The sequence below is a fragment of the Nilaparvata lugens genome, chromosome 8 (genome assembly GCF_014356525.2).
Source record: "Nilaparvata lugens isolate BPH chromosome 8, ASM1435652v1, whole genome shotgun sequence".
Classification (NCBI taxonomy): Eukaryota; Metazoa; Arthropoda; class Insecta; order Hemiptera; family Delphacidae; genus Nilaparvata; species Nilaparvata lugens.
This window is the reverse complement of record NC_052511.1, coordinates 48,713,764-48,730,535: the sequence shown is the minus strand read 5'-3', so window position 1 is coordinate 48,730,535 and position 16,772 is coordinate 48,713,764. Positions and strand designations below refer to the sequence as shown.

Sequence of the window (16,772 nt, the reverse complement as noted above, 5' to 3'; positions counted from 1 at the left end):
TAAGGTAGGAATAGGCATAAATATATATTTCGCAGTACTTGCATACTCCACATCAACCAATCATCCCATCAGTTACTAGTAGTTCTGTGAACAGTATACCTCGCGCAATTATAAACCACAGTCTCATATAATTGACCGAACGAAGTGAGGTCCAAGATTCAAGTCGACGGTTTGGCATTTCTCTCAATGTTTAAATGTTATATATTTATATGTTGCGCATTTACGGCGAAACGCGGTAATAGATTTTCATGAAATTTGACAGGTATGTTCCTTTTTTAATTGCGCGTCGACGTATCAAGGTTTTTGGAAATTTTAATTTCAAGGATATATAAAAGGAAAAAGGAGCCTCCTTCATACGCCAATATTAAAGTAAAAATCAGACTATAGAATTATTCATCATACATATGAACATACAAACATTTAAACATTAAGAGAAATGCCAAACCGTCGACTTGAATCTCAGACCTTACTTCGCTCGGTCAATAATCCACTCTACAGTTGATTCATGATGAATAATTCTAGTCTGATTTTTACTCTAATATTGGCGTATGAAGGAGGCTCCATTATTAACAATTGGAATAGTTTTCAAAATGTATTTGACTAACTATTGAATCCACTAAAGCTGCGTTTACACCAAAGTTATTAACAAAATGCTAATAACTTAATCCTTATATATTCTATTAGATTGAATGGAACCTGACAAACACATATGTTCATCATGTGTATGACAAGTTATGTTCCATCTAGAATCTATAAGGATTAAGTTATTGACTGAACGAAGTGAGGTCTAAGATTCAAGTCGACGGTTTGGCATTTCTCTTAATGTTTGAATGTTTATATGTTGCTCATTTACGGCGAAACGTGGTAATAGATTTTCATGAAATTTGACAGGTATGTTCCTTTTTAATTTCGCGTTGACGTAGATACAAGGTTTTTGGAAATTTTGCATTTCAAGGATAATATAAAAGGAAAAAGCAGCCAACTTTATACACCAATATTAGAGTAAAAATCATACTATAGAATTATTCATCATAAATCAGCTGACAAGTGATTACACAGATGTGTGGAGAAGCCAGTCTATTGCTGTATTTCCATAAGGTCTATAGTTTCAATCAGGTACTTGTGGATGAGAATACTGCGTGAGGTCTACTGTCAACAGAACTACTAGTGATAATAGCATAGTTGTTTTCAACAAAAATTATTAGCATTGTATTAGCATTAACATTTGTAATAACTTTGGTGTAAACGCAGCATGATGCTGCAACATAATTTCTACAGTGCAATTCAATCTATTGAATCGTTTCTAACCAGTAACTAAAATTGATTTGATCTGTTTCTAATCAGAAACCAAAACATATAACAAAACATTTTAATAAAATCTAGAAATGTATTTGAAGTAATTATTGTCATTATTTGGATATCTATTGGAGTTAGGGTTGTTCCTTCGTTTTATTATTGATATCATCTCAGGGCAATATGCTAACACCACGTTTAAGGCCGTTACAGAGCTCGATCGACAGTCAGTGTGTACGTCAGTCGCGCTTGTCTTTTCCATAGATATTCCATGTATCCTAAAGCTGCGTACACATATTCGCGCTTCCAGCCAGCACCGAGCACGCTCCTCCCTCGTACCGCCCTCGTACCACCATCGAACCACAGTCGCACCGCCCACGCACCCATCATGAACGTTATGAATGAATTGAATGAATTGAATGAATTGAATGAATTGAATGAATTGAATGAATTGAATGAATTGAATGAATTGAATGAATTGAATGAATTGAATGAATTGAATGAATTGAATGAATTGAATGAATTGAATGAATTGAATGAATTGAATGAATTGAATGAATTGAATGAATTGAATGAATTGAATGAATTGAATGAATTGAATGAATTGAATGAATTGAATGAATTGAATGAATTGAATGAATTGAATGAATTGAATGAATTGAATGAATTGAATGAATTGAATGAATTGAATGAATTGAATGAATTGAATGAATTGAATGAATTGAATGAATTGAATGAATTGAATGAATTGAATGAATTGAATGAATTGAATGAATTGAATGAATTGAATGAATTGAATGAATTGAATGAATTGAATGAATTGAATGAATTGAATGAATTGAATGAATTGAATGAATTGAATGAATTGAATGAATTGAATGAATTGAATGAATTGAATGAATTGAATGAATTGAATGAATTGAATGAATTGAATGAATTGAATGAATTGAATGAATTGAATGAATTGAATGAATTGAATGAATTGAATGAATTGAATGAATTGAATGAATTGAATGAATTGAATGAATTGAATGAATTGAATGAATTGAATGAATTGAATGAATTGAATGAATTGTTTACTGAAGGGCGAATGTTATAGGGATTGGTATTTAGGGTTAATAATTCTCTATTTCTATTTATGTGAATTATGATGTTTTTTACAAAAACCTGTCTCAGTGTATGAACTCCAAATTCTATGAAGAGACATTTACTAGGGTAAAGTCTAGGTTTCCCAAGGGCTGCCCTGATTATATGTTTTTGTAAAACGAAAATTTTATTGAAATGGGAGTCAAAAGTACCACCCCAAACCTCTATGCAATACTGAAACAAAGAATGAGCATAGGCATGATAGATGGTTCTTATTATGTTCACATCATTCAATAAATTTATTTTGTAGAAAACCGATATCAGATATTTCAATTTGGAAATCAAATACTCTAGATGAGAATTCCACTTCAAGTGGCAATCAACCATTACTCCTAAATATTTTATAGAATTTATTTTTTCTATTTTTTGACACAAACAATTTGTCTCACCTATAGGGGTATTGATTCTGTGGTCGTGCATTCTAATACAGAGATCAGGAGGTGGCTCGCCGATCGAAGTTGGGGAGAAAGCAATAAATTTAGTTTTAAGCAAGTTTAATGTAAGAGTGTGATTATCAAACCATGCCTTGGCCAGAGCTAAACCTTTATTTGCATTCTCATATGCCTCCCTCCATGACTCACCTGTGAATATTAACGCTGTGTCATCAGCAAAAGATATTTTTGTTGTGTTTGGAATATTCAATTTGAGGAGATCATTTAAATAGATTAGGAACAATAAGGGAGATAAGACTGTACCTTGAGGTAGGCCATAGCTTTTCAGCTTGCGTGTATCTGTTCTATTGTTTAAGGTCATAATTTGCATTCTATCCTCCAGGTAATTCAAAATTAATTTTTTAGCCAGTCCACGTATTCCACAGCCATCAAGCTTATTTATCAAAGTTAAGTGAGGTATGGTATCAAAAGCTTTAGCTAAATCTAGAAATATTGCAACTGTTTTGGATCCTTTATTGAAGTTCCTGTTAACTAAATCTGCTAACAACATAACAGCATCCTTAGTTGATTTCCCTGGCTGGAATCCGAACTGATTCGCTGCTATGATGTCCTGCTTATTCAAATAGTCCATCAATCTCTTTTTTAAAAGTCTTTCCATTATTTTTGACAGGTTACTTAATAAACTAATAGGCCTGTAATTCGCTGGATTTGATTTATCACCCGATTTATGTATTAGTATAATTCTAGCAATTTTAAAGCGTTTTGGAAAGTATCCATGACTGAAGCAACTATTTATTATAATTTCCAAAGGTCTAACAATATAGGGAGCAATTTGTTTCAGAAAGTGGCCTGTAAATCCATCTAAACCTGGGGATGCATTGTTATTCAAAGTATTTATGATGTGGCCGATCTCAACAGAATTTGTAGGATATAAATAAAAACTATTTACAGGAGGATTGGATAAAGGTGTTGGAACTTCTTGATTAAGTATGTTCTGTCGCAGGTTGGCTGCATATTTTTCTCCTACATTGACAAAAAACTCGTTGAAACTTCCAACATCAACGTTTGGTTCAGTATCAGACTTTCTCTTAATTTCTAGAATCTCTCTGATATTTTCCCAAGTTTGCTTTGTATTACCCCTGCACAATTGAAATTTGTTATTAAAGTATTCTACTTTAGCATTCCTGATCAAGGTATTCAAGTTATTTCTATAGTTTCTATATTGCTCTTTTAGAGTTACATTAAAAGGTTGATTTTTAAGTTTACTGGCCATTCTATCACGCTTTCTCATCGCACATACCATGCTTGGTGTAATCCACTTTTTTAATGGTCTTTTCCTATGCGGAAGCTCAATTTTTTGTGTGTATTTATTAAGATAAAATTCTAATTTTTCGATGAAAACGTCAACCATTTCATCAATGTTATTTCCATCGATCATTTCTATGAAATTCCAGTTTTCCTTATCTAAGTCATCCATTAGCCCTTCATAGTTAATTTTTGTTAGCGTATTTTTATTTTTTGGAGGGTTTTGATGAGTGTTGGAACCGAGCTTTGAATGGAAAGAAATACAATAATGGTCAGTTATACCAGTTTTTATAATGGTTGCAAACGCATCGTTTTCCTCTACTGACTTAGATTTGAAAAATATATGATCAATGCAACTTTTACTATTATTATGTGAACGTGTTATTTTGTTTATAAATGATTTGTAACCGTTAAGTTGCAAGACACTAAGATATTCGTTACTTTGAAAATCATTATTGATAATATTTATATTCAAGTCGCCTATTATCATGGTAGAATAATTATCAGACCTCTCTGTACGAAGATAAGCGTCGAGGCTGATAAGAAAAGCATTAACATCTAGAGACGGTGATCTGTAAAGTGCTAGTACTCTATACAATTTATTATCAAGTTCAAACTTTATAGCTATCAAGTTAACAGATTCTATATTGACATCTATCCTATCAAACTTTATCTCATTACTTACAAACACACATAAACCATCACACTTTGTAAACACATTACTTTTATTAATAGGAGTATAACCATCAATATTAAAATTAAATCCAGCTGAATCATCTAGCCATGTCTCTGTTAAAACAATAATATGAAATCTAGTACTAATGTTGCTAATATAATAAAGGAATTCATCGAAGTTCCTACCAATGCTTCGAATATTCATATGAAGTACATTAAAAAGTTTATTTGCCTGACTGTTATAAATGAATGGATTGAATGAAAAGAAATCATCTATTTCAATTGTATCTCTAACGCTGCCATGTATAAGTGAATCATCAATATCATCAAAATTATTGTTCATTAAACAAAGAAGCAGAAAAAGATAAGATAAGGTAAGAAAGTGGAGAAAAAAGTAAGAATAGAATCGTTCAGAAGCAGAAAAAAGTGATAAAAAAAGGAAATTTTCGAATTAAGAAATCAAAAATCAATACAACCAGCCTACTGCGCAAATTTTGAATATTAATGGAAGTATTGAAAATTTTTACTGAAAACTAATTTTATGTAATACTGTGCTAATATTCGTAAAAATACTGATAAACACCCATTTTACTGAAATACTATTAAGTCCTCATCGCTCATGATTCTTTTTGTGCGAGAACTTTCAGTTTTTTTCACGAAAACTTTACAGTCACGAACCCAGACATAGGCTAGTTTTTTATCTTTTTTAAGATTTTTCGCTTTGCCTAGTAGTCCTTTGTAGTAGGGAGAGAGGTGTTCATTTACATAGACATTTGAAGGAGGCAGCTTGTCGCACACATCGGTTGTTTTGATGCCTTTCTTATGACGCGCAGCGGTGATCCATTGCATCTTCTTCTGTCTGGAGCAGAATTTAGCCACTATGGAAGTGGATCCTTTTGCGGTTGGCATCCGATGGATAATGGATAGGTCGTCCTTTTTAAACTCCACATTCAACGATTTTGCGACGGCATCCATGACGGCCAGTAAATTCTCACCCTGGGTTTCGGGGATACCTACAATTTCAACATTGTCTTTCCTGGTATATTGCTGCAAGTCATGTATTTCTTTCTCTAGTCTCTGAACATGTTTTTTATTTTCCAAGTTTTCTTTCTCGAGGTTGTTAAAGTTGAGTTTCAAGCTATTGTGTTCTTGTGTGAGAGTGTCTATTTGTGTTTTTATAGTGTCTGTTTTGGTGTTGATAGATTCTAGTTTTGTTTGTAGGTCGTCCAATTTCGAGGTGAAGAATGTTTTCAAATCGGTTATTTCTTTTCGTAAATTTTCTACTATATCAGAGGAAAATTGTTTCAAGTTAATGTCCGATGACTGACCTGGATTGTTTTTGTCCTGCTTACAACTATCACATTTCCACACGGCTCTTGCTTGAGTGTTCATTTTTTTAAACTTTTCAATTGACTCAAGTCTAGTACACTTTGGATGAAAAACATTAGTACACTCGCTACACTCGGCTGAGATTTCTTTTTCTGTAAAATCAATTTCACACTTGAAGCACTGAGACATGATGAGATTTTCAAGTAAATAAAAGTTCGTCTTAGGAATTATCGCGCAGCGGCAAAGGTCACTGATTACGGAGCTGCCGAAACGACCGGTCGCATTGAAAGCTGAATAGATACTGTAAAATGAATCTTAGTGAACTCTATAAGTCCAGATAATGTCTATAGTTTCAATCTGGTACATGTTGATGATAACTGCGTGAGGTCTACTGTTCACCGAACTACTAGTAGAAATTAAACATGTAAACCTGTTCGTTGCACAGTGTACATCATATGATGTATACCCAATGGTGATAGCCTATAGGGAACACATTAGAAATTAGGAAACAATATTGTATATGCTTTTTGGAATGAATTTGATTGTCATTATTTTTTTTAATAAAGAATAAAGAATTTTTTGATACAAGCTCGAAATAACTCATCAAAATTTCTGATGGAAATTCTGAGGTAGTTGTATAATGTATCTTCATTCCCATGCAATGATGTATATAATGGTACTAAATTCCCTTTGAAATGCTCTTTGGGTGACCATCGGGTGAACTTGATATCTAAGTCTTTCGTTTACAAAGATAATAATCTGCAATTGAACAATCTGTAAAGGCATCCATTTTGTGAGTCAAAAAAAACTGATGTATGGATACGTATGGTCAGGGTGGTGCATACGCACTGACGGTCGGTCGAGCTCTGAATGTGTAAACTGATTTATGGATGCGTATGGTCAGCATGGTACATACGCACTGACGGTCGGTCGAGCTCTGTAACCGGCCTAAAGCCGGCTCCAGACATGCGTCATTCAGCAAAGACCGAGCAGCGACTCTCCGGATCGCGAGTAGTGTGGATGTATGTTTGGTATTCAGCAAGCAGCGAACATTCGGGCTCGTTTTTTCAGCCGGCTCCGGACATGCGGCATTCTGCGAACACCGAGCATACTCGCCAAATCACGAGTAGTGTGGATGGATGTTTGTCTATTCGGCAATCAGCGAACATTCGTGCTCGCCGTTTCCCGTTCAGTGTCGGTCTTTTGCACACATCAAAATGGACGAATGTTTGGCAAAAGGCGAACTTCCCTCATCCACACATTCGGCTTGGTGCTTTTATCATTTTGTTGTTTGGATTTGGATCTACATTGAGGTCAAGTCAATTTGTAGATAAGATTTTTATTTTATCAGTCAGTACATGATCGTTGAGTCATTAATATAAATCACTTATAATATTATAAAGAAGCTCATTTAATAAATTAAAATCTTGATGAAAACTGGATAATAACCAGTCCCGTCCAGGTTACTGAATTATAACCTAAATTCTTCAAATGTTTTAAAAATTTCTACAAATATTACTTTTAATCAATGAGGTTCAAATTCTAGGGCTTTTCATGTCCTATACAGTTATTGACCGGGTTACATAGGGTTACTTTGGTTTATTCATGAAAGTAGGATAATCAAGAAGAGCATAATATTCTGAAATAACTTGATTTATCCAAAGTGTGGTAATATAAAGTGCAATATTTGACTTTAATTTGGTATTTTAATCATTCTAAATTCAAAATTTCTAGCTCATATATATTTTTGGACAGAGATTGAACTTAAAATTTCCTCAGTAAGAACATAACCTATTTTTTGGACATTTTATTATTTATCAAATTTAGGATAACATGCAAAGGAAAGGCCCTGGATGAGGTAGACCAGTACGAGTATCTGGGAGCAATTATATGTGCAGATGGAAAACTAGATAGAGAAATTGCAAACAGAGTGAAAAAAGCAATGAATGTATATTTCCAGCTGAACAGCACCGTGGTTGGCAAAAGAGAGTTAAATATGACGACAAAGAAAAGAATATTTAATTGTGTGTTTGCTCCAACTCTCATTTATGGCAGTGAAAGCTGGGTAACCCTCAAGAAACACTGGAGCAAGGTTACTGCAGCAGAAATGAGGTACCACAGAAGAGCAATAGGAAAGACAAGACATGATAGATGGCGAAATGAGAGAGTGAGAGGAGAAGTGGGAAGAAGAGCACTGATGGAAGACATAAAAGAAAGGCAACTCAAATGGTTTGGACACCTCACAAGAATGCAAGAATGTCGCCCAGTAAAGGAAGTGGTGGAGGCTAGGAGGGAGGGAAAGAGACGGAGAGGTAGACCTAGGATGAACTGGGAAGGCTATCTGGAGGAATTGGGGAGGGAGAGAGGCAAGACAATGAGAGATATGAGAAGAATGGCTGAGGATAGGACTGCATGGAGGAGATGGACCGAGGCTGGTACCCCTACGCTGTAACGGCAGAGGGGGTCAAGAAAAAAGAAGAAGAAGAGAAGATCAAAATTTAGGAACAGAATAGTTGTGGGCTATGCGTGTTGTTCTATCCCGATCATATTCATATGATTTGTAATTCTATCAACAATAAATAAATAACCATTATCGACATTCATGTTGATGGTAGATGATGAAGAATATTCTCAAAACGAGCAAGTGTTCGGCAAAGCACTTTGATCATGTCTTGTCTTGTCTTGTCTTGACCAACTGGTGTGTGCCTAGCTTAACTTTTTGTGATTTCAAGTACATATCAAGAGAAATATCGGGTCACCGTGCTTCGCTCGTTACATATTAATTGATAAACAGAACTCAATTCTTTAAAATGATTGGGAAGGACTAACAGGCACAGCCCAAAACTGTTTCTTCCCCGAATTTTGATTTATACACTATAAATATTCCAAAAAGTAGGTTATGTTCCATACACTTGAATTCAGGTAAAATTTTCAGTCCAAATATTTTAGAACATAAAAGTTCTAATTTAGATTGTTTACATACCAAATTGAATAACAAAATAACACTCACTAATCACTTAGAACTGTAAAATAATGATTAACTTTGAATATTATGATATATACCATCTCATGTCAACAGATCAGATTATTTTAATCGAGTCAATTAAAATTTCTAGATTTCTCGCGAGATTGATTGATTAAGTACTTTATTCATGTAGATTACAATATATACTGGCTTATACACTTATATTACAGCTTACAATACAGAAATGTAAAATTAAAATTTAAGAAATTTTTATTATTATTCATAAATAGATGAATTTACAAAATATAAATTAAGAAATAATTATTGAGATGTATATGATATGAAAAAAAGCAATTTGTGATAACTATAGATAATATTGTTAAGCATCTACATAAATTGGCGGAGCTTTGGACATATCAATGTCCATTCTTCGGAACGAATATTCGAAGTATCCTTCCCACTAACTCTCTACCAAAATAACTAACTCTTTACCGAGATATGGTGAGCTAATTGATTACACAGCTGATCTTCCACACAGGAACACGCATCTTCTATTGTCGACAGACAACGAAATTTTATCATCTGTTTTCCCAAGGATGAATTATCCTTTTCATGTCCTTCAGCGAGTTTTCGCAGGGATGAGACCTAATGCAATCGAATTTTTATATCATAAACCTACTATATTCCAAATTTCGTGAAAATCGTTAGAGCCGTTTTCGAAATGATCCATTGAACATAAATAACCAGATAAAAAAATATAAACAGATATACAGAAATTGCTCGCTTAATATAATAGGATTAACTGGCAGAAAAAATGGAGTTTAATGTATATGAAAAACTTGTAATTAGTAAGCTTGAAGAAAACTTAACTATCGTAATTGTCAAGCTGAGACTTATAAACAATACAGAGCTTAAAAAACGTCAAACTTTACAAGAAGAATCTCTTGAAAAAATTTATTATTTGAACAATTTAATACAAAATTAAAAATACTGTTTACTCACTTGTATTACTGAGTTTGAAGAAAATTTAATTATCGTAATTGTCGAGCTGAGACTTATAAACAATACAGAGCTTAAAAAACGTCAAACTTTACAAGAAGAATCTCTTGAAAAAATTTATTATTTGAACAATTTAATACAAAATTATAAAATACTGTTTACTCACTTGTAATTACTGAGTTTGAAGAAAATTTAATTATCGTAATTGTCGAGCTGAGACTTATAAACAATACAGAGCTTAAAAAACGCCAAACTTTACAAGAAGAATCTCTTGAAAAAATGGATTAATTATTGTACAATTTAATACAAAATTATAAAATACTGTTTACTCACTTGTAATTAATGAGTTTGAAGAAAATTTAATTATCGTAATTGTCGAGCTGAGACTTATAAACAATACAGAGCTTGAAACAGTCATAGTATACAAGAACAATCTCTTGAAAAAATTTATTATTTGAACAATTTAATACAAAATTATAAAATACTGTTTACTCACTTGTCAATCAAATCCAGTGTGACTTTTGGTACGAGTTTGGCCGTGTTCTGCATCACAAACCTACAAATTTAGAGTACATTTTAGACATTTTTTACTTTCAATTCACTTATAATCTTGAAAAATGAAATATAAAATATAAATATAAATATACAATTTGTATGCCCAGTCATGATTATAATAAATAATGAATAAATTCATTTCCTTTAAAAAATACAATCAATCAATTAAAACATGAAAAGTACAAAATATCTACAATACAATAGGCTTATGAAAAAATATGGAATTTAATTCTATTGGAAATTAACCTACTCAACTATGGGAAACCCATGTACTAGAGTAGGTGGTGTATTATCATGGAATTATATCTCTGGATTTTTTAGCCAACAAGGCTTGCTATGACCTACGATACAGCCTGAGATAAAATATTTTGTCAAATAATTATATTTCAATATTGTTGAAAAACTCTGACAACGTTCCAGAGATAAAAAGGATAGAGCTATCTGGTTTGTTGAATGATAGACAAGGATAGCAACACCAATGTCAATCAAATACTGCCATTATAAAGCTGCGTTTACACCAAAGTTATCAACAAAATGTTAATAACTTAATCCTTATAGATTCTATTATAGTGAGGTCCACGTTATAATGACAGTATTTGATCTACTTTGGTTTTGCTATCATTGTCTATCATTTGACAAAGCCGGTAGTACTATCCTTTTCTAGGTCCACAATGATGCCAATTATGTTTTTCACAGTGTAGAAATATAATTAATTAATGCAGAGAATCGGCATCGCTATTCTTCTATCTTTATCCACTGCCATTATAACGTGGACCTCACTATAGATTGAGCATTGAGATTTGACAAAGCCGGTGGTACTATCCTTTTCTAGGTCCACAATGATGCCAATTATGTTTTTCACAGTGTAGAAATATAATTAATTAATGCAGAGAATCGGCATCGCTATTCTTCTATCTTTATCCACTGCCATTATAACGTGGACCTCACTATAGATTGAGCATTGAGATTTTTTCTAGGAAGAAGACCCCGTGGGAGACCCAGACAGAGATGGTGGCAACAGGTTAAGACTGACATGGAGAGACTAGGAGCGACAGAAAGAGATGCTGAGAAGCGAACTACGTGGAGACAGTTTGTTGGTGCGGCCAAATATCAACTCAAGCCGGGTCCAGACGCTCAAGTTGACCATCAGTCTTTTGCTCAAGCAAAAGACGGATCGTTTGGTTCAAGCAAAAGACGGATGTAAAATTGCGTCCACACGCATCCGTCTTAGGTCGTCCGTTTTCCTATTTTTGTGCTCACAAGTTCAGTTCTTGATATGTTTATTCATTTATTTATTCAATCATTCAGAATTATACAACTTACAGAAAAGTACCACATGCTAACTTACGCCCAAAACGGTTCCAATTCTAATTTTTACAACAGACCAAAGTAGCTAGAGGTTATGTGTCACTTCAATATGAATTGTGATATGGTTCATTGAGTCTGGATTGTATACGGTTGACATATATCCGGTAGATGAGTAATAATTATATCGTATTTTTACGCTGATTCAACTGGATGATGCTATAATATTTAACAACATAATGACAAAAATATTACTGTAAATAGCTAAATGGCTTTGTTTACATGTAATATCTCGAGACACAGTGATTGTAAATGGATTGAAATTTTGTAGATAGTATTCTTATCAACAATACAGTACATCTTAATATATCATGATAGTAAATAATAATATCAACATCAAATTCCGAGAGTATCATGAGAATCGATAAAGAAAAAAGGGTTAAATGGCGTTATATACAATCGACAAAAAAACTTGCTTATTTTCAAGTACTCGCGAGGCATTTTATTAATTTGAGGGCGCTGAATCCGAATCTGAAATCACAATTTCTCTATCTCCATTTTTACGCGATTTAGGTTTTGGTGGATAGGCAAAAGACGGACGGTTTGATGGAAAAAGATTGCCGGCCGATACATTTTAAGTTTGACGACTTGAGCTTGAAGACCGTCCGATCCGTTTTACCGTCCAGACGCAACGACTTACATGCTCCGACTTTTTCTTGAGCAAAAGATTGAAGCAAAACTTGAGCGTCTAGACCGGGCTTAAGATATAGATGGCCCTGGGAGTAAGTAAGTAAGTAAGATTGAACATAACTTATCATACACATGATGAACATATGTGTTTGTCAAGTTCCGTTCAATCTAATACAATCTATAAGGATTAAGTTATTAACATTTTGTTAATAACTTTGGTGTAAACGCAGCTTAACGTGGACCTCTTTGTACCACAACTTCACCTTCACAAAAATACAGGAATTTGAATATTTTCGGGACATTCTTTATACAATAATACAATTTATACAATTCTTTATAAAATTTATTCTATGAATGATTCGAGTGTGTAATTTGATAAAATGTGAAAGTGACACATAACCTAGCTACATTTGGAGTGTTGTATAAAATAGAATTGAAACAGTTTTTTGACTTAAGCCTGTGATCCTTATTGTATTTTAGATGATGTACTTATTGTAAAAAATGAATAAAGAGAGAATATGATACTTTTCTGAAAGTAGTGTGATTCTAAATAATTGAATACACGTCATCTGTACAGGATCATAATTTATTAATACTATAGTAATACAGGATCATAACAACTATAGTGTTGTCCACGTTATAATGGCTGAGAAGAAAGATAGGAGAAAAACGTTGCCGATCCTCTGTCTTATCAATGCCTTCTATAGACTGTAGCTGATACAGGTTTATTGATGTAATATCAACTGTTTATTCTTGTTTAAAATGATAAATTACATTTTATTAAGCATGAAATTATATTTTTCAATCATTTCATAATGAAGATAAAATATTTTGTTAAATAGTTATTAATTCTACATTGTTAAAAGATGTTCTGGCAACAGAGCAAAGCGGGAAAGAGATAGCACTATCAGATTTGTTGAATGATAGACAAGGATAGCAATATCATTGCTAAGAGCCTGTTCACATGACAGCGATTTACGCTCGGTTGTCGCTCGATTGGCAAATCGCTCGGCTTGCCAGCCTCGTACACATGACAGCAATTCATGAGCGGTTTGCGCTCAGTTAAGAATATGCAAAGGCTGAAATTAAACTTTCTACTGGTGATATTTTTCAAAGTTTTTCGATTTGTAAACCATCAAGCTATTAAAATGGAAAAGTTTTCTCAGAAAAACATTTTTTTCCGATCATTACTTTTTGAGATATGAGCGCTTAAACTTTAAATTTTTTGGAACAAAAAATTTCAAATACGGTAAGAGATAAATCCATGAGATTTGGAAGATAAATTTATTCTTCATGGTATTGTTGATTGAATAAAACAAAAGGTTTCTGAAAATATCCATTTTTTGAGAAAGCTATTCGATTTACTAAAAATGACCAATAATAGCTCATCATGTACCTAGATAACATAGAAGATTATGTTCAATTATGTTTTAATGGGGAGATTGAGTTTAAACTTTTAAATGTCAATATGTTTTTATATTACTAGTAATGTTTCCTCTACAAACTAACTTACACTGAACTTAATAACTAACTGAACTAAAAATTATAATAGAATAAATTTTAATTGAACTGAAATTGTAATAGAATGTGCACTATGTGAACTGCTCTGCTCGAAACCGCTCGGTTGACTGAAGACATGTGTACGCTCTCATGCCTGCTCTAGTATATCGAACCGCCCGGCAACCGAGCGACAACCGAGCGGTTGGACTGGAGACAACAACCGCCGCGATTCGCCGGCGACTGCTCAAACCGAGCGTTGCATGTGTACGGCACCATGTGTTTCCCTATACCTGGCAACCGTTCGGTTTGTCAACCGCGCGACAACCGAGAGTAAATCGCTGTCATGTGAACAGGCTCTAAACAAACACTACCATTATAACATGGACAACACTAAATCTTTGAATCTTTTCGACCACTTACCATCTGAGCGCAATTTTGATGGGCGTGGTGAGACAAGACGTGAATATATCGGCCGGCAAGTCTGGATTCATCGGCAACACCTGATCAGCCGAACAGGCAGCCAATTGGATGCATTGCTTGAATGACGGTGGTGGGGGTAATGAAGGGGTAGGGGCCCCTCCTTTGCCAGCCCCTCCAGCGGCTGTCAGCGTCTGTTGCTGCTGCTAAACAGAGAACAAACAAGTCAGAGCTAAAAACAGTACACTATATTTTAATCCAACTGGTTAAATAATCAACAAATACATCGAAAAACCCAAAGACCTTAAAGATGCATAGACTCACATGCAGCGCTAGTGTCGTACTTGGAATTGAAATTGGCCATTGAGGGGGCAACCTATAAGATTATTACATACCAATGCCTTTGTAATCTATAGTATTACAAATATATAGATATAATATCTCGTGCTAAAATACCCCAATGGCGGCCTTCAATTTCAAGTAAGAGCTATAATTGGGAAGGCATAGGCATTGAGGGTCTATATCTCTTTAAGGTCTTTGGAAAAACCAATCAACTTCAGTGCTAAAAAATCTGGTGTGGCGCACTCACACAACTTTCCTTGCCGTTATGAAAATTGTTCACCTGACGCTGGAGTTCCCGCGCATCTCAAATCTACTATTCAAAGATCCAAGCCAGCTGGTGACAGGACAATAAGTTATTTATTTGACTTTATGTTATGTATCTCATATTTATATTTGTCTTGTTATTTTTGGCTATCTTCTTACTATTGTATTCTTTTGAAATTGGTGTATACCGTTGGAAATATAATAAATAAATAAATAACGCTGGAGACACACGAGGTCTGCTATCTCTTCATTGTGAATGATTTAATAAAATCAACAGTTGCCAACAGTTTGCAATTGAATAATATCACATTTTCTCAAATTTCAAGCTTATTTTCAATTTTAGGTGAAAATGTTGCTGGATATTAATTGTAGAGATTTTTATGCTCAATCTTTTTCACTTGAAATTTTTTGTTTAAATTGTATCTGAAGCCTGATAATTGGGAATCTATAATCAAACTTTGCATAGATGGGGCGGAGCTCCTGAATTTTTTACAGATATGGGACTTGTGGCAGTTGATCGAGCTTATCAATGACTATTTTAGGTATAAATTTGATTAAAATCGTTGGAGCCATTTTCGAGAAAATCGCGAAAAACCCTGTTATTTTATAGGCTAACATTTTAGCCGCCATCTTGAATTGCATTTGATGGAAATTGTTCGTGTCGGATCCTCATAGTGTAAGGACCTTAAGTTCCAAATTTCAAGTCATTCCGTTAATTGGGAGATCAGATATCGTACACACACACACACACACACACACACACACACACACACACACACACACACACACACACACACACACACACACACACACACACAGACCACTTTTTTGGACTCAGGGGATCTTGAAACGTATAGAAATTTAGAAACTGGGGTACCTTAATTTTTTCGGAAAGCAATACTTTCCTTACCTATGGTAATAGGGCAAGGAAAGTAAAAATGTAAGACCTAAAAACAGTACACTATATTTCAATCCAACTGGTTACATAATCAACAAATACATCGAAAAAACAATCAAATTCAGTGCTAAAAAAATAGATAAGATTTTAATGCATTGTTGCCGCTGCTAAACAGAGGACAGAAATGCCAGTGCTAAAAACAGTACATTGCATTTCAATTCATTGCCGCATCCACACTCTCTCCCAATGCGTACAAATGAGGACGATCGCGAGAGTATGGATGGCTGCTTTGGCAGCACTTGTCTTCGCTTGCCATCGCTCCGATGTTTGTCGAGCGAAGGCGAGTGGCAAGCCGAGCATCCACAAATGGTCACATTGCAGTGTGCATGGCAAGACAAACGTGATCAAGCTTCCCAGCTAGTCCAACGACTTGGCGATAGCATAGAATACATACAGAATGGAAAGTCGGCCAGTATCCTGACGCCAAAATCCGTCATCTTGAAAGAAAGTCTAGCATTGTAATGGCAGCGGTAATTTTAATTTCTAACAAGATGGCGCAGTCACGTGACGTGGTCTCGGTGCATTCAAGTCTTGCCATCATGTAAAATGCATTGGTTGGATTGATACTCTCCATTCTGTATGTATTCCGTGGCGATAGAGTGGACTAGGCATTATAAAATCTACAGAACTAGTAGTT

At 34.3% G+C, this 16,772-nt stretch overlaps 1 protein-coding gene across 1 annotated transcript in view; it reads right to left on the bottom strand.

The window, feature by feature from the left end:
- The window catches only part of LOC111047193 (regulatory-associated protein of mTOR), a 101,094-nt gene that overhangs the window by 54,309 nt on the left and 30,013 nt on the right, over positions 1-16,772 (bottom strand). Inside the window, 3 exon segments of the mRNA XM_039435175.1 lie at positions 5,404-6,441; positions 10,601-10,660; positions 14,575-14,777. Coding sequence (XP_039291109.1) covers positions 5,404-6,441; positions 10,601-10,660; positions 14,575-14,777 — 1,301 coding nt within the window.